This window comes from Thermobia domestica, chromosome 3 (assembly GCF_964235325.1).
Source record: "Thermobia domestica chromosome 3, izTheDome1.hap1.1, whole genome shotgun sequence".
In the NCBI taxonomy this organism is placed as follows: domain Eukaryota; kingdom Metazoa; phylum Arthropoda; class Insecta; order Zygentoma; family Lepismatidae; genus Thermobia; species Thermobia domestica.
The window spans coordinates 84173875-84198342 of record NC_137456.1 but is presented as its reverse complement, the minus strand read 5'-3'; the positions used below and the strand labels follow the sequence as shown (position 1 = coordinate 84198342).

Genomic DNA, 24468 nt, shown 5'->3' with positions numbered 1-24468 from the left:
AGTACTCAACTTTGATATCAACTCTTCCACTCGATTAGTAATCTTGAGGTTCGTGGTTCAAATCCGCATCGGGCACTTTTTTTACTGTAGGATTCTTGATGGCGATTGATCGACGATGACACACGTTTTATTATATTCAGATATTTGAATACTCGGATGTTTCAATACTTGAACTATCAAATCTTCAGGGATAATAATAGTAATAACAATACTTATTGTTATCTCGTAGATCAGCGTTTCCCAACCTTTTTCAACTTGCGGCACACTACGGGTCTAACTTGAATTCTCGCGGCACAGTCATTATTATTATTATTATTATTATTATTATTATTATTATTATTATTATTATTATTATTATTATTATTATTATTATTATTATTATTATTATTATTTGTAAATAGAAAATACCCTCGAATTTGTTTTCTTTCATTACTGACCTCCTTCTCACAAAGAATAAAGCTCGATCACTGGTTTTCCTCCATCGTAAATCATTATACTTACTTTTCATTCAATTTAAAAACAAATAGGAAACAATTCCAATGAAATATAGAACTCAGTCTTTCAAAAAAATACACTTTCTTTTTCGAAGAATGTATCCAACCTTTCACAAGGAAGATAACTAAATTAGGAACGAACAAACAAATCTCTTGTACTTTTAAAACAGAATTGCGGTAATTTGTATGAGTGTTTGCTTTGTCGGAAGGATAGAATGAGATTTTAAAATTTCAAATTACGAAATAATCTGTAACAATAATGGTCATAACAATGATAATTCATACTTTTTTCAACATTAAAAATGAACAGATAAGTTGCACATTGTGAAACTTATAACTTATTAACATGGTTAATATAAGTCACAATTTTAAATATTAATAAAATTATGTTTTCGAAATATAATCTATGTAGTACTAATGCATGTACAATAATATATTACAATTACAATATTTTTTTTCATTGTAAAGGTTCACAGTAATGTGAAATTTAAATACACATATTTCCTGTCTTGCAATTAGGTTCCTATATAATTAATAATTTTGTTTTCATTTCCTCGCGGCACACCAGCGGCCCATTCGCGGCACACCAGTGTGCCGCGGCACACCGGTTGGGAAACGCTGTCGTAGATGATTAAAAGCTAGGAGCTAATTATAGCTCTGGTCACACCGTGACAAGCAGAAACGTGACATTTGTAAGGTACACTGACGAATATTTTGCTGTTTTTCTTGAGGCGTGGCCGATATTACCCTGGATGAATTTAAACAGTAAACATAACCCCATGAATCTCCTATCCTTCCTTGATCATTTGCCACAAACTGCATGAAAATTGGGCTTCAGTTAGAAATTCTAGACCCAAATGAAATCCGTGAATTTTTTTTAAATCACCCTGTATAATGATTTGCGTACTCTTAAATGTTTATAAACTCTCTTCATCGTGTTCGTACAATCATTTCACCAATTTATAGCTTTTATGGTGAATTATGTAAGACTAGAACAGTGCTTGGGTTCTAAAAGGTCGGTGAACTAGTGTTGCTCATAAGATTCATGAAGTTTCTCGCCTCGTCTTGATTCTAGTTTCGTCTCAAATTTAGAAAAAAAAAAAAAAAAAAAAACTTCTCATCGCGACTTTCGTCTCGTGGGCAACATTATAATTAATGGATCATATTACTGTACCTAACTCTAAATTTAAATCTGGATAAATCTGGATGTAGTCTTCTGCAATTTTGGCACACGTTAATATACCATTCACCAAATACATTTCATATTCAGTGCGTCCAAATTTTAAACAATTCTTTACGTGAAATCTATTTTTACATAAACAGCATTCTAATATTAGCTGCTTACCAAAAATGGCTTGATACACAATCCACACGTGTCCTCAATCGGCGCCATCTTGGTTATTGTATAATAATAATAATAATAATAATAATAATAATAATAATAATAATAATAATAATAATAATAATAATAATAATAATAATAATAATAATAATAATAATATAATTTACTTATCTAATAATTATATAAGTAAATAATAACAATAATATGAAATTAAACACTGATGTCAAACCACACTACAAATATCACATAAATTCAGTACTAGAAATCGATATATACAAACTATTCTGAGATCGAGGAATCAGATCGGATGTAAGGGTAGCTGCAAATAGAATCGACATTACTATCGTTAGTGAAATGAATCAAAAAGTAACCCTCACAGACGTAGCAGTGCCAATTACTCATAACATACCCCCTATATTAGTACAAAAATTAACAAGCATAAAGACCGACAGAGGAAATCAAAGCAGATAAGGAAACATAAGGAAGTTACAGTAAGACCAATCATTATCTTAGCTACAATTGACTAACTAACTCTATGGCCTATGGAACCCGGAGGTTCAATGTCGCGCTCACAAAAGCTCTCCACTGACTTCTATCCTTAGCCAACTGGATACAGTTTTTACTTTGTATTCCTATCCCTGCGAGATCCATCTTAATATTGTCCTTCCATCTGCGCCTAGGTCTTCCTAATCGTCGTTTTCCGGTTGGTCTTTCAGTCAAGACTTTGAAAGCGTTCCTAATTTCTTCCATCCTGGCTACATGACCTGCCCACCTGAGCCTCCTAGACTTGATGACCCTAGTGTCTCTAAAATCATCGTGACATAATTGGTACTGATAAACACAAAACAAGCTTTTAATAAACTTGCAAATTTAAGTAATTCTGGATAATTGTCATATGGTCAGAAGGTCTCTCGAGGAGCTCTCTTCCAATAATGATCTGCACTTGGCAGACAGGACTGTCAGATTATTTTCTATATTAGAAACGTTTCATCATCATCATCATCATCATCATCATAGGTACTCTGCCATTATTGGCAGATCACTTGTAGCAACTGGGAAACTTCCATGCTCCACAATCTTCTGCTAATATCTTTGTCTTCATGTACGATTTTTCTTTTTGATATCGTCCATTAATTGATATCATATCGTCCATTATGATCCTTCTTTTACCTCCCACTATACCCTCTTACCACGTCCCTCATAATACAGTTACTTCTTAGCCAATATCCCAACTAGTTTATCTTCCTCTTCATAATAATATCTAAAATTGTTCTTTTCTCACCCACAATTTCTAATACCCTCTCATTCGTTTTCCACTCGATGCAGCTAATTTCTCTCCATTCTTCTCCACATCCACATTTCAAAAACTTCCAGTCGTTTTCCATCATTTTTGCGTAATGTCCATGTTTCTGTTCCATACAATACAATAGTTATAAACGTTTAATGAAAGAAAAAAAAATGTTCAAACATACGACACACAAGAATCGATGGATCTTCTTGATCTGAATAAAATGATAGTGCGTGAGTGCAAAAACTCATGCGTAATTTTCGATAAAACGGAGATGGAAAAAAATATTTGTAAACGTAAAAATTACTGCTATAAATGAGAACCATGCCGCTTATTGAGATGAAACTAAATATTGAAATATACCCGTATTACAACTTTTCATTACGACACTAGTAAGAGACTGTAGTAGGCTGCGTGGTATAGTTAATGAAATTTTAGCCTAAGTTTGTCATTAACTCTTAAATTTTTAATTTCCGTTTAACTAAAATATTGTCCAAATATAAACAGGGGCGTATCCAGGACGGACTTCTGGGGAGAAGGTGGGTTGTAATACTGGCACTTAGAGCTACTTTTAAGAGCTCCAAACTCTGGAATGGGGTTTTGTTTATATATAAAATAAGAAAAAACTTTCCTCTTCTGGAGAAGGGCAATCGCCCCGATCGTCTCCCCCTGGATCCGCCTCTGAATATAAGACATATACCATCGAATAGATTATTGTGAAATTGAACAAGATAGCATGCTTGAGGATATTTTATTATTATGCGTAATTTTCCATAGCACTGAAATAAGAAAAAAGGAAAGTCTAACTTTGGTGGCACCAAAAAACATGCCGTTTTTGCCAATAATAATAAACAGTTTTTATTCAGATGGAGGAAATTGCTATGCATATATACTCAGGCACGCACCTAGAAATTTGGGTTGGGAGGGGTTCAAGTTTTGGTGGGGAGGTCAATACTACAAGCCACTACGTCTAAGTCCTAAACGGCACAAGTCCAAAAAATCATTTCGCGGCACAAGTCCTAAACGGCAGAAGTCCTAAAATGCACAAGTTCTAAACGGCACAAGACCTAAAATTTAGATCTTGTGCTTATATTTTTTAGGACTTATACCGTTTAGGACTTATGAATGTCACCCGTATTGAACAGATATTATTCTGCACCGGAAAGACGATAAATAATTGTAAAATACTTCCACCTATATTTTCCGAATACAAAATATACATAGAACTAGGTTGTTTTTATAAGTGAAAGAGTACAGATGAAGTGTAAGATCAAATTTTCATGCTACATTAATCATTTCCCTGTTAATTGGGAAATTGGGGAGGAAAAAAGGAATGAGGAAGGAAGAAAACTGCCTGGGACCATTGTTATAGGTACCACTTCGGCATTTACCTGGTATGAATGAGGAAAACCGAGGCAAATCTCACTCAGGATTACTGATCTGAAAAAGCATTTACACTTTTCAACCGAATATTACCACCAGGAATCGAACTTGGGACTCTCAATAACACCACTACTACTACTACTACTACTACTACTACTACTACTACTACTACTACTACTACTACTACTACTACTACTACTACTACTATTACTGCTACTACTACTACTACTACTACTACTTTTACTACTACTACTACTAATAATAATAATAATAAAGTTTGAGTTTAAGAATTTCCACCTTATTCCGTACTTTACTTACAAAAATTTATTTTGGCTACTTACGTGAAATGTGAACACTTCAGTCAAAGGTTATTTAACCATAGAAGATAGCTTCAAATTGCCAAAATGTATCCGTATAATGGAAAGTAGATACTTCATGAACTCATACTGTACGTAAAGTGGACCAGTTTTCGTATTACTTAACATTAAGTTAGTTCCCAAATTAATTCAAATGGTATATACATCACCAGGTAACTAATTTACTGGGTAACTTTTTTTTAGGACCAGTATTAAATAGGATCAACACACTTTGCTTTGAGGCCATGAGGAAATGAATACATTCTGATTATTGACGTAATAGTATTGCTAAAACTGTAAATTAAAGATAAACTTCTTCCGGTTCTGAGTAAAAATTTCCGGATTACGTCATTTGAAATCATTAATCTTTAGTACCCCACTTATGATAGATGTTTCTTCTCAATTATTATATGTAACGAGAATAGCGTTTCTGAAACTGTGGCCTTTGGACCACAAGTGCTCTTCGAGATCTGCTTTTGTAGTCTTCTTAGGTTCAATGCCTCATTCACAACAGCTCATCATCAGTGGCGTATTTAGGGGGAAGGGCTTCCGGGCTTAAGCCCCCCGAAATCTTACTTACTATATGAAAAGTATATGAAATATCTTGCAGAATTTTCACATTTTCAGGCAAAGCCCCCCCCGAAAGTTAGCAAAGCTCCCCCGAAAAAAATCGTAAATACGCCACTGCTCTTCATTAACATTAAGTATCTTAGCCTTAGCAACTGGATCCAGTTTCTACTTTGTACTTCCATTTCTGTGAGTTTATCTTAATATTGTCCACCCATCAGCGACTAGGTCTTCCTAATGGCCCTAATGGTATTTTTTCCGACTGCGTTTCCAATTAAAATTTTGAAAGCTTCCTACTTCCTTCCATTCTGGCCATGGCATGCTTACCTGAGCCTCCATGACTTACGTTAGTGTCACTAACAATGTTAGTAAACGGAATAAGTTATGCAGCTCCTGTCGTTATAAAGTTTCCGTCATTCCGGATTCCCGTCCCTCTTGGTAAAGGTATGCACGGGCTCGGGCCGAACCCGAACCCGCGGGCCTACAAAGCATATATCACTTCGGGCTCAGGTCGTAAATTTTCAAATGTAGAACCGTATTTCTCGAGCCTTTTTTGATCTAACTTTGTAAATATACTGTACAACAATATTTATCGGATGTTTCTTTCTGGAGAACTTTTAAAACACAATTGCAAAATTAAACCTCTAATTGCTGTAAATAAAAATACAATTTTGCGTCATTAAGTTTCTGTAATTCGGGCTCATTTGATTATCAAATAAGTTCAGGCTGGGCTCGGGCCTATAGGCTAAAATATTTCGGACTCGGGTCGGACCTCACATTATAAATTCACGGACCAGGCCGGGCCCGGGCTAAAAATTCGGACCCGTGCAGAACTCTACCTCTTTTGGGACCGAATATTCGTCTCAGGATTTTATTTTCAATTACTCTCAGTCTGTGTTTATCCCTCAACGTTAAGTGATCAGTACAATAAACATAAATTATCTCACAGAACTTGCGAAGACAAACAAAAAGAGTTCGGGTTAAACAACAATACTATTGATCATCATTAAAAATCAGAAAATTACAATTCATGAAAATTACGTATCACATTATACACGTAAGTTGACAATCTCAAAGAGGTATCTATTATACAATTTAATAAGGTAAAGCTAGTAAAATTCTAATAGCTTATAGACGTATTATGATTTTAAAATAAATTCATGATAGTCCTCGATTACTTACGTTTATCTTCAATACTGAGACTATATATATATATATATGTATATATAAATAAAAAGAGAGAAAATAAACGTGGAATTTGAACCATACACGTATATTCATGGAAAGGAGTCACACACTTAGAAAACACACATGCCAATCACAGTGGCAAGCGGGCTCAAAATGTAGAGCGCCTGGTGCGAGAGGCCCTGGTTCGATACGTGGATATGTGAGTTTGTGGTGGACAACATCGTGTCCGTGGGTTTTCCTACGATTCTCCCTTTTCCTCTCACATTCTCATTCCATCAATTATTTAATAATAATACACTTCCATTAATTATCTTCATCTCCTTTAGCCTGGAAGTCATATTTATTGGACGCTAAATTAACATTTTCACTTCATTTCATTTTGCAAGCTAATCACTCGACTATTGGGTAGCACATCAAACACTGTTATTTATTTATTTATTTATTTTTAGGTGAAAAAAAAACTTCTCAGAGGTCTTCCCGCTGGTTTAGTGCCCTATCACGTGCGTCTCCAGTGCACGTGATTCCAGTTTGATTCCTGATGATTGAGCATTGAACTCACTACGGTGGTTCGGATTCCAGCTTAAAGTATTAGATAGCGTTTCATGTAGCCTGATAAAGTACTATTAAAGCGGGACTGGTTCTCGCCTAATCAAATATGGATAACTGAAGTCCTAGTATATTCCTAACCAGTATTTCTTTCAAATATACTTCCAGGGGGGATCGGAATTGACTAATCGCTTCCCTCTTCCCCTATGGAGCTAAGATAAATTAGTAAATTACGATTATGTGTCACTTTTGCGCAGGGCACGTCCTTAAGCAAACAGTCTCCCACTGGAGCCTTTGCACATTTTAAATTCCCCTTTCCCGGACAAAATTTTCTGGAATAAAGCTTGCTTCTAACTGAATCATTGTGATGAAATGAAGTCACAACTTTGAAGTGAGAATAATTCACGTTACAAAGTGTATTGCCCTCTTGTAATAAAAGAAATATTGAAACACAAGAAAAATAAAACGGCAGCGGTATTAGCATACAATACATACCAGATAACATTGTTCAGTAATACAATTGAACAGTATCATGAATATCTAAAATATCAAGTTGCGTAGTTGCGTAAAACGATTCATTAATATTTAAGATAATGGAATTCAAGAAAATGGTCACTCAAATAACTATAGGTAAAAATAAACCTGTGAGACAGAAACAATATAACAATCTACTGTATCTAAGGGCAATAGGAAAAAAAAAATGCTGACAAATATGCTGTGAAAGAACATATTTTACATTTGAGTTAGTCAATGCCCTGAACAAGCATTCATCATGAGCATTTTTCAATTGTACGGTTTGAGGAGCAATCTGCAATGACGGTACGGTCGCTCAGTGGTAGAGTGCTTACTTCTGGTGCATGGGGTCCTTGGTTCGATCTTTGAGCAAATAAGTTTGTGGTGGACAACATCGTGTTCGTGGGTATTCTCGGGGTACTTTCGTTTCTTCCAACAATCTCATTCCACCAATTCTTAGCCTAAAGAGCATAATTGTGGGACGTTAAATTCAAAAAAATTCATTTTCCTCTGTTCATCCTCAAACTACAAGTGGTTCAAAATAACCATTTCTGGTTTCAACGTTTATCGCTGTAGAACAAAACAGGGTGTCTATTAAAATTCCAAAATGAAATTTCTTGACTTTTTCGTGACCTTTTCTTTAACAAATCATAAAACTGCGTAGCATTCTCAAGAGCAAATTTGGGTGCAAATTAGGCCGAATTTTTATGCATGCGATAGAAGCGTGCTTTGTTTGCGATTTGGTAGCGTCTGAAACCCATCATAGATATTTTTGATGATGAATTTTGACGTTTTATAGAACAAAATTTTCCAGTTTGTACTTATATTTTAAAGATTTAAAAAAAATCGTGACCCAAAAGCTAAATTTCTTGACTTTCATGACCGTTTTCTGAATTCGTGACTTTTTCGTGACTTTTGTGACCGATAGACACCCTGACAAAATGACATCTTTTAGTTAGGTATGATGGAAACAAAGTGTGTACTTTATTGGAAATTATGTCACCGTATTACCCTACCTAAGTTACGTATTTTTAAATCATTCATCGCCTAAATAGTAGGCTCTTATATAACTTTTTCTTGACCCTCTCCCTCGAATAAAACTTCATCATACATCACAAGTAAGTCATTAACTGGCATGCTTTACATTAGGGTGAGCTCTCTAACAATAATGCACACTGTTACCACTCTTTATATTCTTACTTAAAATTATCTTGATCACACACTGCCCAGATACATAACAGTTATTTGGCCAGTGATTGGCAGGTTTCAGCTACTTTGTAGAATATCGAACAAGCGACACTAGAGTAGTGGTAGGTGCAGAACAAGATCCCAGTAGCGATCTTGGTAGCCCCTATGTATGTTACCTATCGGTACGGTTGGGAATTGGCTGTGCAAATATAAAATTTGAAAAAATAGGTTGGCCAAAGTGTAATATTGGAGTAACTCAAAGTGTAATATTGAAAAACCGACAATTTACCATCACTTATTCATGAGCCATACGTTGGCTAATGGTCGGAATGGATGGGAATTGGCATTATACGAATAAAGTTAAAAAATAGGGTAGTCTAATGTAGTTTAAGGTGTATGTTGGCCAAGCAACAATTTGCCGTCACTTATTCATGGGCCATACGTTGGCTAATGGTCGGAATGGATGAGAATTGGCATTATAAAAATAAAATTAAAAAATAGGTTGGTTCAACATAGTTTAAGATGTATATTGGCCAAACAACAATTTACCGCCACCAACCCATAAACTATACGTTGCCTAATTGTTGGTGACATGGCTGGGAACTGGCAGTGCAAAAATAAAAGTTTTTTTTTAATAGGTTGGCTTGACATAATTTAAAGTATAATATTGTCCAACCAATAATTTACCATTACATGTTCACGAGCCATACGTTGGCTAATGGTCGGAATGGATGAGAATTGGCATTATAAAAATAAAGTTAAGAAATAGGGTAGTCTAATGTAGTTTAAGGTGTATGTTGGCCAAGCAACAATTTATCCTCAGTTATTCATGGGCCATATGTTGGCTAATGGTTGGAATGGATAAGAATTGGCATTATAAAGTTAAAAAATAGGTTGTTCTAACGTAGTTTAAGGTGTATGTTGGCCAAGTAACAATTTACTGTCACTTATCCATGAGCTATACGTTGGCTAATGGTCGGAATGGATGGGAATTGGCATTATAAAAAGAAAGTTAAAAATATGCTGGTCCAACGTAGTTATAAGATGTATGTCGTCCAAACAATTTACCGTCACTTATCCATGGGCCATACATTGGCTAATATTTGGAATGGATAAGAATTGGTATTATAAAGTTAAAAAGTAGGTCGATATAACGTAGTTTAAGGTTATTTTGGCCAAGTAACAATTTATTGTCACTTATCCATGAGCTATTCGTTGGCTAATGGTTGGTGGCATGGATGGAAGCTGACATTGTACAAATAAAGAAATAGGTTAGCCCAAACGTAGTTTCAAGTGAATACTGTCCTACCACCAATTTCTTCTGATTTATCCAACAGTTTCCACATCACTCTCCCAACTTTATTTCTTTCGTAGCACATGGACTACGTTAACAATTAAGTTGGTTGGGAAATGGTCGGCACAACCAACAATTACAACGTAAGCCCGATGTTGGCAGTTCACTAGCCTACTGTTTTCCACTGTTGGGCCTACTGACTCTGCTGTTAGGACAAGTACTATTGACAATCAGTCATTTTGAGGATATGAACAGAATAATCAATCCATTTCAGAAAGGCCTTTATTCAATATATTTCAAAAAACGAGTTTTTTTTTTTTAAAAAATCTGAAATGGAAAAAGTTTTTCTTAAGAACACTGCTTGAAAGTTATTTACAAACTTTACATTTCCTTTTTTTGAAAAACTTTTTTTTTTAAATATGAAAATTTCGGTGTTAAGACATTTTGTTAAGCAAATTTAGAAATAAACAAATGGATGAAAGAAGAATTCATAAAAGAACCATGGAATAAATAAAAGTAAATATGCTAATTGTATGGGTAACTGGAAATTAAGAATTAGAGTAGAGGAATATTAAAGGTTGAGAATTACGATTAAATACACCACGTATACAGGAATTGTGTCATTTTGTATTCAATATAGTATATAGCTAATCAGTTGTATATGTCAATTAATACTACTACGATACAAGAACTCTAACTTCTCCTAGGGTAAAGAGGCTACAGTCTTCACAAATGGTTTATAAAGCAAGGGGGACGTTAAAACAATCTAATGAGGCATCAAAGTCAAATCATCAATACTGAATGTCTTTCATCTATTTAAAATACAGATAACTACCTAGTATGCCCGTTCTTCGCACGGCAAAATAGGTTTCAGGAACGTATCAGGCAGACAAGGAATTAGGCAGGGGGCATTGCGGCCCAACGGTACAGCGCTTATCTTTGATGTGTAGGATGCCTGGTTCGATCCCCAAGCTTGTGGTGGTAAGCTCGAGACGAGATAAGAAATGTCCTAAGTACGAGGGTCACTACGAAAGTTTTGAGATACGCATTGTTTTGGCACAGTATTTAAATTGCAGCAATTGCGTTTGGTAGTGGTATCCAGAGCGAAGAAGTGACGCTAGTTTCAACTCGCCTCGCTTATCGGCGTGGCCGTATCGCCTTCACTTGTTTGTTGATGTGAGCACTATTCGGCTGTGTAGAATGGAGCTCGAAAGGGAACATTTTCGGGCAATGATCCTTTACTATTTCAAAAGTGGTTTGAGCGAGACACAAAGCCTTGACCATTTGCAGGGGGCATTTGAGGACCTTGCTCCTTCCCGTGCTACAATTTTTCGGTGGTTTGGTGATTTCAGAAGAGGCCGGACATCGCTTAAAGATGAACAGAGAGCTGGACGTCCGGCAACAGCTATGTCAGATGAATACATTGCCGCTGTGGAACAAATGATTCGAGAAAATCCTCGAACAACTTTCAAGGACATGGAATCTTCAGTGAACATTGGATCGCCAGCAGTAACAAAAGTCCTTCATTATCATCTTCGGCTCAGGAAGGTTTCATCTCGTTGGGTGCCTCACACTTTTGACTGAACCGCAGAAGGGCATGCGTGTGGAATAGTATGAAGAAATGCTTGCAAGATTTGATGGAGGCAATTCTCGACGCATCTCTGACATTGTTACTGGTGATGAGACTTGGGTCTATCAATTTGACCCTGAAAATAAACGCCAGTCTACAGTTTGGATCTTTCCAAACGAAAATGCACCCACGAAAGTGAAGCGACCGCGAAGTGTGGGGAAGAAGATGGTCGCAACTTTCTTCTCCAAATCTGACCATGTTGCAACTGTAACATTTGAAGAACAGTTGCTGTTACTGCTCAGTGGTACACCAGTGTTTGCCTAATAAAAGTGTTCCAGAAGCATTGGGAACGGCGTCCAAGAACTGGATTGCGTGGGATCCTGCTTCATCATGACAACGCGTCCGCACACACGGCCAACATCACAACTCAGATTTTAGAGTCTACGGAGGTCAAACTTATGACTCATCCGCCATATAGCCCTGAACTGGCCCCGTGTGATTTTTTTCTGTTCCCCAGGATCAAAGATCGCATGCGTGGGAAGAGATTTTGCAGCGCTGAAGAAGCTGTAGTGGCTTACGAGAATGAACTTTCAACACTTGAAGAAAAGGACTGGCAACACTGCTTCCAAAAGTGGTTTTCGAGGATGCAAAAGTGTGTACAGTGTAATGGTGAATACTTTGAGAAAATATAAGTGTTAAATTGATTTTAAGTATGCAAGTTATTTCACATCTCACAACTTTCGTAGTGACCCTCGTATCGTACGCAACACTAGTTCAACCAAGTCCTACATCCCAAACACTGTTTTAATGTTAGAAAGTTATGTGATTCATAATATAAAAATTATAAATTGATAAAGTTCGTATAAACATAATGAAGAGCATTTATCAACGTTTAAAGATACACAAGTTATTACACAATAGGCTCCAATAATAAATAAATATATATATATATATATATATATATAGTTTAAATGTTGTTATATCATACCTTTCGTGGATATGACGCAAAAGGATTCTGATAACTTTCTAGAGGAGCATAAAGTTTCACACATAAATTTAAAAAAAAAAAAAAAAAAAAAAAACTAGATGAGAAAAATGTCAAGGAAGACGATTTAATTTGATTTGATTTTTAGTTTAACTCTTTCCAGTAGCGAGGGTAAAGATATTAGACGTGGACCTACGTCTTAAGAGGCTTCATTCCGGCAAAATTAAAACACCGCTAATTTTACAGTAATTATGTGATACCTTCAAATAGATAAAATATAATCGAAATGTGGAACACAGCGCCCTAGACAATATCATTTTACATGAGATATCGTTATCACGACCCACTTATCTGCTTTCGATTTCTAGCCATTTTGAAAATCGGCATTTATTTTCGCGTTTCTAAACGGCTGGAAACGGAACGCCACTAGATGACTTGTGATAACGGTACCTCACACAAAATAATATTGTCTAGGGCGCTCTTGTTCCGCATTTCAATTATATTTTATCTATTTGAAGATATCATATAATTACTGTAAAATTAGCGGTATTTTAATTCCGCCGGGATGAGGTCTCTTAACGTGGGATCCGAACCATATGAGCTCTCTCAACGCAAGACGAGAAACGTTTTCCGAGAATCGAAACGCGACTACAAAGAATTCTTCAAGAGTTTAGATGAGACGAGAGTGCTACAAAAATTTCACGAGACGAGAAAGTCTTACCTATCGTCTCATCTCGTCTCGTGGGCTGAGCTCCTCCGTGGCTAAGTGGTTAGCGAACGCGGCTTTGACGCGGGAGACCCGGGTTCGATTCCCGGCAGGAGCTCATGTGGTTCTGATTCCACGTTAATCAGTAGGTCCACGTCTCATATAGCCTCGCTGCTGAACGGGACGTAAAAATCAATCAATCAATCAATCGTCTCGTGGGCACCATTAGTTTCTACGTTTACAAAAACTAGTTTTACTTCGATTTTCTTGAAAACTACGCATGACAATTTACATTTTTCCATATGATCTTGTCAGCTCGATGACGTATGTTTATTGATTGGCATATGTCCATCTTTGAACTTTTATTCTTTTTCGTCAAAATATTGTAGTTTTTGTTTTTAAACTCGTAAATTTCTATTATGATCATAAGTTTCGTTTCGTCTTCGTTCAAATTAAATGGCTTTCTTCATTGTGGTTTCCTCAAGCAAGATAACCTTGTAAACTTTTAACGCCTGGAGACATCAAATTCAAGGTTGTTTCCAACAAGCACAACGGGGGGAAAAAATCGTAACTCGACATAAAAACGAGAGTGAGTGTGTAAATTTTATGTTCCCCGTGTTCTTTCCTCGTATTTACTGTAGTTGTGCTGCTACTATTAGCAGGAAATTGATATATACGTATATGCAGTGTTACAACTTTTTGTTTGGTAATGCACAGAGTGTTATTATATATAATTTGTGAGGCTGACTTCTTCCTCACAAGTTGATAATCCTGTTTTTCGTATTTCTATTTTAGTTTTCTTAAAGAGTGAATGTTATTAAGCAATATACTTGTAACATAATGAGTGTATTTTAAGAAGCAAATAAAGGCTCGTCAATTTCAATTTTTATCCAAGTAGGCTTACTACTGTATTACTTGATGTATGCCATTCTTATTTTTATGTATTTAGTTTATTATAGGTATCTCATAATGAGATGAAAAATTGACTTTAACGTTATTTTCTACTAAAAGGTAGATATATTTTTTATCACTTAAAAGTGGAGAGCAACTCGTGACGCACAATGTCTTTCCAAATTCACCAAATGCACAGCATAACCTTCCTGGACGTCAGTGTGGGATTTCCCACAGACGATAAAAGTATCATCGCTTCTACCACGATCTTCCTCATACATTATTGTTGTAGTTCATCCACTTTTCAGCACTACTGATCAACCGCTTCAGAAACGGGTCAAGTTCGTTACGTTTCAATAGAGATTCGCAGATAGAAATCGGATAGAGGAAATGTTTTTGAGTCAGGTCATGTGGCACCCGAACATTAAGCTTTATATATATCTATATCTATATCTATATATCTATCTATCTATCTATCTATCTATCTATCTATCTATCTATCTATCTATATATATATATATATATATATATATATATATATATATATATATATATATATGTATATGTATATAGTCGTGGCCCCGCGTAGCGTAGTTGCTCACGCTCTCGCCTTCGGTGTGAGCAGTCCCGGGTTCGATGCGCAGTATGGGCACTCCGTCGAAAAGGTGTAAAAACCTTTTTCAGGCCGGCCATCCTGAGTGAGGTTTCCCTGGGATTTCCTCATTCACACCAGGCAAATGCTGGAGTGGTACTTAACACGTAGGTAGCAGGCCGATTCCTTCCTTCCCTTTCCCCGGTAAGTGTGCTCGCCTAGGGACGTTATCCCTCAAATGTGACGAGCTAACATGGCCGTAGCTGCCGAAAGCCCAGAAATCTAAATCCTAAATCGTCTTTTTATAGTTGGCTTTCTCCAAATGGTTTAGATCATTGATGATGTCATGATCGGTTATATGCCGGTCTTGTTCGATTTTTTACCAGAATATCATTCAGTTTTGTTGCGATTGGCCGTCCACTGCGACTGAGGGCAATCATGGACATCGAAATTTCTAGAACAAAAGGGACTGATCCATTTTTTTTGGAGGGGAGGGGGCTATTGCTTTTGATAACATATGTATCTTGTCTGTAGCACAGATTCTGTGTCCGTAGTAAACACTACGCATTTGCGCTTTTATCGACATACAAACAGTTTCATGTGAAGTTCACTCATCTTCACGGTGCAATATCTTAGTCTGATTATAAAAATTCCATTTTTTTTTTTTTTGGTCCATCTACTAGCTACAAGTGTTAACTGCCAAACAAAAATAGGCCTGATTCGGTGCGAGCAGTGTTCCTTTCAGAAAAGAAAATGTTCCTTGGGGGCATACTTAGGATTCCGGGAGAGCGCTGCTGGTACTATTCTATTTATTATCATTTATTATATTTTAAACGTATTATTTTGATCTCCTCCAGGGAGCGCTCTCAGAGATCCTGGGGGGGCAGTGGCCCCCAAAAAACATGTCTGGAAGAAACACTTGGCTGTGACTCATTACTAAGATTTGGTAAACTAACGCAATCTCGTGCATAAAAGCCTTAATACTTTCTACACTGCTTGATTGGAGCAGAAAATCTCGGTGTAGAAAAGTTCGATGTAGGAAAACTTGATGTAAGAAAATTCGGTGCACGAAAAATTTGGTGTACGGAAAATTTGATGTGGAGAATGCTGGGTATAAAGAAATATTTGTTGTAGTAGACCGTAGAATCCATTAGAAACTTTGGTTTGAAGATAAAAGAGTGTATTAGTTTGAATTTCAAACTTTGTGTAAAACGTACTTTTACTGTCTACTATAAGGATTTTTTTTTTAAAAAAAATGTGTTCCTAAAATAATTTGAATTCTAGATTTCGACGGATTTTAACATTTCATGGTCCTTACATGATGAGAAATTTGTTTTTCGATGTCCGTTCGTGTGATTTAGCGAAGCGACCATCGCTACCAATCGACATTTAATTTAAAACTTAAGTTTTTATGCTGTTTTAGAGGGTCTCCTAGAATTTTTTACTTTCAAAAATAGATGTACGTTACTGGACGGGTAAAGTTGAAAATTGCATATTTTTCAAAAATGTTCTAACGGTTTTGTCTATCTTATAAATAAATATTTAAATCTAAAGTCTTCAAAAACGACATAGTTCTTTACTTATCAAATGTTACTCAAAGGTGTAAAAATAAATGCCTTAACTAAAGTATCTACGCCTGATTGAAGGAGAAGTCAATAAGGAGTCAATAGGGTTTCAGTACTTGTTTACCTTAACTTAAGGCAAACAAACTGAAGTGTCTGATTGGAGGAAGTCAACTATTTGTACAACTATTATCTGATAAAACCACTCTGCTTTATATTGCCCGTTTCACTAAGACTTTTTTGATCAATATATTTTTGTATCTTACATACATATGTATATACAGAGTGATTCTTTTAAAACTCACGGATTTGATTTGGCTCTAGAATTTCTAACTGAAATCCGATTTTCATGCGGTTTGTTGCAAATGATCAAGGAAGGATGGGAGATTTATGGGACTATGTTTATAGGTTTAAATTCATCCTGGGTAATATCGAGCAGGCCGCAAGAAAAACAGCAAATATTCGCCAGTGTACCTTATAGTTCGAATGAAATATTGTATATTTGAAGCGAAATTGAAGAATACAAATTAAGTGTTAGTGAGATTACAAATTAAGTGTTAGTGAGAATACAAATTAAGTGTTAGTGAGAATACAAATTAAGTGTTAGTGGTTGAAGCATAATGAAGAAAAAAAAAAGTCAGTGATTGTGATTTCGATTAAGAGATGGAAACATTGGTGAACATTGCGAATAGTTAATGTGCTGCCACCTAGTAAGTTTCGTGGTAGAAATTGACCTATCGAACCATGTAGTAAGCAAAGGTAATGCACCAAGTTAACATGTAATTACACGAAGTCAACATGTAAAATCTTGTGGTAGTGAAATTGTTTCGAAATAGTGTCGAGAATATGAGAAGTTAAACGAAGTGTATTAGTGGTTTGTATAAGGAAACGGGAGCATTGTGAGTGAGTGATTAATATTCACAAAATCTAAATTTAAATCTCTTTTTTATTCTTTCATATTTTTGGTCAACTTTAAGGTGAGTATTGGTCACCCACTTGGGAATGGCCCCGACTCCTATTAGATCTATAGTGTATGTAATTAATAACATTAGATTTGGTAAAATATTTGGAATTATATTGAACATAATAACCTCTAAATTGAATCTAAATTAATGGACTTTGAATGAATTGGTTAAAGAAAGTTAAATTACTTCGAACGACATTAAACCGTGATTGCGGAGCAATTTCACCAGGAATCGGTTTTCTCATTGTTATATTTATATGTTATTCTTTGAAGTTATTTGTTATAATAAATTGTATGTCTCAGTTGAAACTGATTCCTTCTATTTTAAACTGTTTAAATAACCTTTCTCCAAGTCTGTTTTCCGTGACCACTCGGAAAATGCAGTGTACTTGTCGATTTTTTTGACATGATTGCTGCATATTATATTTAGTTACCTTTGCTTACTACCGGGAAATATTAAGACTTGGTTAAAAAGAAAGGTATATGTATATTATTTTGGAATTGAACCTGAGTATTAGAATTACGAATGAAAGACCAGTCATTAATTGAAAGTGTAATAATAAGTGAAAATAGCGAGAAGGAATTTAGGCGTAATATTAGAAATTATAGTTTTAGGATTTAAACCTGGGGGAAAAAAATGTCACAGAACCTTCTTGAGTGTTTTTCAACGGGTGAGAATGGCCAGGCGAATTCTCTCCTAGTTGACCTTGGCGAAGGGGAAAGAGCGAATGCCTGCGGACACGAGCGAGTAAACAATGACGATTCCTCGCTTGATTTCGCAGGTGTGGTTCTTCCTCCACATCGCGTGTTAAAGCCAGCTGTTAGACCAGCTATAAGATGTAAATTTAATAAGCTTTTGGGTGATAACATGTATAAAGCTATAGAAAAGCAGGTTAGTCAGTTACCTGAAATAGATGGAAGTAATGGCTTTGAAGTATGTAAATTTCTATTAAAATTTGACTTGTTACAAGCCCAACTCGAAAATTGTGTAGAAGCTTTGTTAGTGGCTTCTCTGAGTAAATGTACAGGCCCAGCATTCGAGGAAATGCAAAGGTTATTGAATATCACCACTGACTGGGAAAGAATTATAACAGCATTTTTAGAAAGATTTGTTACTCTGCTAGTAAAAATGGAATTCTTGAAAATAACGTTGTATAGAATAATGCAAGTAGAGGAATCTCTGGTAGATTTTATTAAGGAAAAATTAAGTGTATTATTCATTTTTGATATGAAAATGTCGGAGGATGAATTAACTAAAACTATTGCGAACCTTGTACCACCTGAAATAAGAGATTTAATGATAATTACTCAAGTTCCCCATACTGAGAAGGAATTAGTTGCATTTGCAGAAAGTTACGAAATGAATCGGCGTTACCGGTTGGATTATAAATTTATTACACAAAAACAAAATCAGAATGTAAAGCCCCTTGGTTATGTTAACGAGAAAAATAGGCAGAGGAATAATTTTAGTAAATGTAATTTATGTGGTCTTAATAATCATTTTTGGAAAATGTGTCCTTATAATAAAAGAAATATTCGTGGAGAAAAAACATACTATGTTAGTGAGGAACAACCTCCCTCCTTATTACAAATGCCTGTTTCGATTTGTCGAGATCTGTATCCCTGTCTCATTGACTCTGGAAGTAGCCTGTCCTTAATTGAAGAACGAGTGTTGGCCAGGATTGAACGTAGGTGCCGTCCAAAAACTAGAGTAGTGAACTTTACCCTCTCAGTCATGAATTCTGAACCTATTAAAATCTCTAAACAAGTGGAACTAATATATTTTATAAATGGTGTTAAGTTTGTCAACTGGTTTTCGGTGGTTCAACATTCATCTTTAAAACTGCTAGTGGGACTTGATTTCCTACAAAAATATAACGTTAATATAAACATTCGAAATCGTGAGTTGAACTTTACGGAACTAAATTTAACGGTAAAATTAACTGAATGGAATCAAACTCGTTGTGAATCCAGTGATCTGTGCCCACAAATTTCTCGTTTTAGGTCTGGTCCTGAGAACTCTGTGTCGCCGTACGACCTTGACGCAGGGGGAGCGGGGAAACCCAGACCTAGTCAGCGAACGATACAGCCGTCAACCACTTGTCAACCTCGATCAGCTGATTCCAGGAACAGCGGCCAGACAGCCCAGCAGTGTTTCCATACACAACGCAAAAGAGCCAAGCGGAATTTTTGTAGGGAGGAGTCCAGAGTTCGGCAACCGAAACCAGTGACCAGCCAGCGATCTTCCACGGTACTTCAGGATCATGATGTTAGGGGAGGTGAACAATATCAAGACATTCCAGCTGGAGTACCAATTTCCAATCCTACCATCCATGATATTTATCCGGAGGAAGAAAATACAGGTACAGTAAACCTTCATGAAAATATTTTTTCTGACGATTTAATACCATATGTTGAGAACGTTTTAGACAAATATAAGGACGTTATAAATGAAGAATTAGGAACAGTTAAAGATTTTGTTTATGAAATTAAAATGAATGATTTAAGTCCGAGTATAGCTCAACCATATCCTATGTCACGTCATAAGTTGCGTGAATTAGATGAATACTTGGATGAATTAATTAAGAAAAAGGTAATTGAGGAAGTTTCCAGTTCTGCCTACATTTCTCCGTGCTTCCTAGTTAATAATCGCGATGGAACCAAGCGGCTAGTGGTAAATTATTTTAATATTAATTCAAAAGTGCTTGTAACTGGATTTCCAGCTCCGAATGCTGAAGCTACTATTGCCAATATAGGTAAACATAAGATTTACAGCGTCCTTGACGCCAAGGGAGCTTTCCACCAATTACTGTTAGATGAAAACTCTAGGCAATATACTACTTTTGCTACTCCAACTAGGTTGTTAAGATATTTGAAAATGCCTATGGGTTTCATAAACTCACCATTTATTCTCTCTAGTATCATGAATAAAATCTTTAGAGATCTCTTAGGAGATTATTTAGATATATTTTGTGACGATATTATTATTCATACTGATACTATTGAAAAGCATAAAGAAATATTAGAGCTAGTTTTACAGAGATTACGAAAATGGGGTATTACTATTTCTAAAAGAAAAACTAAACTATGTAAAAATAAAATAAAATTTTTAGGTTATATATTTTCAGGTGGATATATGATGATTGATGATGACCGAGTCCAGGTAATTAAAAATCTACCTCGTCCTAAAAATCGTAGAGCGTTGAGTAAGATGATTGGTTTCTTGTCATATTATTTAAAATTTGTGAAAGATTATGGTGAACTAATGGGTCCTTTACATGCTTTAAAATCAAATAAAATACCATTTCGTTGGGGAAAAGAAGAAGATGAGATACTAGATCAAATAAAAGAGGCCATTATAAATCATATTGTATTGAAAGTCCCTGACTTCTCTAGTCCTTTTGTAATCCACATAGATAGTAGTAGTAGGGCTTATAGCGCGATCTTAAGTCAATATGATGATGAAGGACGTCTTCGTCCTGTATATTTCTTTTCGAAAATGATTCCATCTAGTGATTGGTCTAAAAGTATTTTCGATCTTGAAATGAAAAGTTTAGTCTATGCTTTAGATAAGTTCGATATTTACTTGCAAAAGAAATTTACTATTTATACTGACAATGCTAGTTTATCTTGGATATTAAGAAATCATAAAAGGCAAAAGAAGTATGGTTCTTTAATAGAGAAAATAAGTAAGTACTCTTTTGATATAATTCACCTGCGCTCTTTCAAAAACCATCTTGCAGATTACATCAGTCGTATGTATAATTATGTAGACTTTACTCCACCCAACAGTGATATAGAAGAGATTAATACTATTAATGAACAGAAGGTCCATCTTTCTTTTGTAAATTTCTGGAGTCATTCCATCTTTAATAAACCACTGGCTGAACATCAAAGAGAAGATCCTCAGTTGAAAGAGATAATTTTAGCTTTAGAGAGAAAGGAAAATAAGGATCCGTACATATTGAAAGAAGGTGTGCTATTAAAAAGAACTAATGGTAGAAAATATGGTGGTTTACGTGCAGTAATTCCCCATTCTTTGCGCTATTCTGTTATAAAGTATTGGCACGAAGAATTAGTGGGGGGATGTCATGGTGGGATCCAGAAAACTATCTCTAAGGTTGCATCTAGGTTTACTTGGGATAAAATGTATGCTGAAATTAGTGATTTCGTGAGACGATGTAAAATTTGTCAAGAGAGCCAAGAACTTAATAGGAAACCTTATGGTACTTATTATTCTAAGGAGCCTCGATACCCAAGTAATGTCCTACACTTAGATTGTATGGGAGCTTTGCCTACTAGTAATGGATTTAAATACATTATGGTTTTGACAGATAGTTATAGTAGATTTGTTATAATAGAACCTTTAAGATCTTTGAATTCTAAATTAATTTGTTCTAAATTAACTAAGATCTTTCTAACTTACGGGTATCCATTTTCTATTTTGCATGATAATGCGTCATACTTCAGTAGTGAGTACTTCAAACAGTATTTGTTTAGCCTAGGAATTAAAAACATCTGTACTTCACCTTATTCTATGTCCTCTAACAGAACAGAGCGTATGAATAAAACGATTAAAGGGATACTCAGATCTTATATTAATAAGAATCATACCAAATGGGCTAACTATCTTTATCAAATCCAATATACTTTGAATATAACTGAAAATAGTGAAACTCAGAAAAGTCCAAGTGAGTTGTATCTTGGGCGTAAAATGTTCAATCCATTAGATGTTAACTGGATTTTAGATTTGGGTATAATAGAGAAATCACAAAATAAAGAAGAGATTAATGATATTATAGTTGATAACATCGAGAAAGCTTGGAAAAGGAGACAACAAGCTTATAATAAAAAACATGTACCTAGTAATTTGCCTGTGGGAGAATTAGTACTTGTAAAGAAAATGTTAAAATCATCCTTGGATAAGAAATATTATGCCAAGTTTGATACTAAATATTCCGGTCCATTCAAACTTTTGAATTATGTAACACCCAATACTGTGTGGGTTGAGTTAATTAGTAATCCTGATGTAAAGTTAAAACGTCATGTTCAATTTATAAAGAAGTACTTGCCTCCAAGAAATGTAAACAGTGTTGCACATATTAATAATAATAATGACTAAACTAAGAAAGAAAAAAAAAGAAATTGTTCATTTCCAAGATAATGTAAATTATATATATATATATATTTGTGTGTAGTTTATGCAATGTTTCTGTAAGAAATGTACTGTTGTGTATTTTTACAATTCTGCAGGTTCAGAATTATGTGGATCCACTATGTTTGTGTTTGCTTCTGAGACAACTGATTACCTTGAATCTATTGCTTGGTCGAGGAAAGGCGATTTTGTCAACCCGAAGGCTAGATATGTTTCCCACTCTTTTCATCTCATTGGTGCTTCCAGTCAATCTGTGGTAGATAAGGAGGAAGATCTCATCTTGTTGTGAACATCTACTTCTGGGACTTAAGATAGGACGTCCGGACATTGGTAATCGTGTAATATCTGGAAGTTGTTGGACTACTCTTGGTGAGTCGAACTATCCTTATTTCTGCATGCAGTGATTTGACTTCAACAGTGAATTATATTTTTTTTTCTTTTTCATTTTGATAACCATTGTAAAGAAGCAAAACTTCCCAGAGGGGAGGAACTTAATATGAAGCATAATGAAGAAAAAAAAAAGTCAGTGATTGTGATTTCGATTAAGAGATGGAAACATTGGTGAACATTGCGAATAGTTAATGTGCTGCCACCTAGTAAGTTTCGTGGTAGAAATTGACCTATCGAACCATGTAGTAAGCAAAGGTAATGCACCAAGTTAACATGTAATTACACGAAGTCAACATGTAAAATCTTGTGGTAGTGAAATTGTTTCGAAATAGTGTCGTGAATATGAGAAGTTAAACGAAGTGTATTAGTGGTTTGTATAAGGAAACGGGAGCATTGTGAGTGAGTGATTAATATTCACAAAATCTAAATTTAAATCTCTTTTTTATTCTTTCATATTTTTGGTCAACTTTAAGGTGAGTATTGGTCACCCACTTGGGAATGGCCCCGACTCCTATTAGATCTATAGTGTATGTAATTAATAACATTAGATTTGGTAAAATATTTGGAATTATATTGAACATAATAACCTCTAAATTGAATCTAAATTAATGGACTTTGAATGAATTGGTTAAAGAAAGTTAAATTACTTCGAACGACATTAAACCGTGATTGCGGAGCAATTTCACCAGGAATCGGTTTTCTCATTGTTATATTTATATGTTATTCTTTGAAGTTATTTGTTATAATAAATTGTATGTCTCAGTTGAAACTGATTCCTTCTATTTTAAACTGTTTAAATAACCTTTCTCCAAGTCTGTTTTCCGTGACCACTCGGAAAATGCAGTGTACTTGTCGATTTTTTTTGACATGATTGCTGCATGGTAACACAAATAAATCACATGTTGAATAACTATAGCCGGTTTCTCGCTACAAACGACAGAGAGATTTCTTGGGCGACTTAAAGAGTCGGTAACTGACATCTTTCACAACATCCGCCAGCGGGGTCCAATGCTTCCCTGTCTCACTCAGAAGCGATCCTGTTTCTTCCAATTTATTCACTAACGACCATATGTTCCTGTCTGGGGCAGAACGTGAGGCAAAGTTGCGTGTAAATGCCCTTTGCGTAGCAACAACAGATTCCGTTCCCCAAAAACTTTTTAACGATAAAATCACGTTGCTCCAAAGAGTACATTATTTAACTGTGTCCTGATCATATTTATACAGTAGCACACCATAATTCTCAATACAACGGCCCAGTTTCCTGTTTCTTATTGACCTTCGCGAGGTTACCATCTAACGAAGAAACTCAAATCTCCACATCGCACCACACCTAATTTTAATTGTAAGGTACACTGGCGAATGTTTGCTGTTTTTTCTAGAGGCGTGGTCGATATTATCCAAAATGAATTTAAACCAGTAAACATAGTTCCATAAATATCCTTGATCATTTGCCACAAACCGCATGAAAATCAGACTTCAGTTAGAAATCCTAGA

At 35.4% G+C, this 24468-nt stretch overlaps 2 protein-coding genes across 2 annotated transcripts in view; one reads left to right on the top strand and one right to left on the bottom strand.

Moving 5' to 3' along the window:
* Positions 1 to 24468, bottom strand: part of LOC145680561 (diacylglycerol lipase-beta-like) — a 142409-nt gene that overhangs the window by 85761 nt on the left and 32180 nt on the right. The gene's annotated exons all lie outside the window — the stretch shown is intronic.
* Positions 16979 to 23792, top strand: LOC145680560 (uncharacterized). The gene is made up of 2 exons (XM_081751193.1): positions 16979 to 19792; positions 22683 to 23792. Exons 1-2 carry the CDS (start codon positions 18067 to 18069, stop codon positions 22871 to 22873), a joined length of 1917 nt encoding a protein of 638 aa, XP_081607319.1. The 5' UTR covers positions 16979 to 18066; the 3' UTR covers positions 22874 to 23792.

Excerpts from the sequence above, each read along its gene's own strand:
- LOC145680560 (XM_081751193.1), top strand. The coding sequence starts at position 18,067 with ATGTCACAGAACCTTCTTGAGTGTTTTTCAACGGGTGAGAATGGCCAG. Across the intron at positions 19,793-22,682 it reads TCCGGAGGAAGAAAATACAG|GTTCAGAATTATGTGGATCC; the intron begins GTACAGTAAACC and ends ACAATTCTGCAG.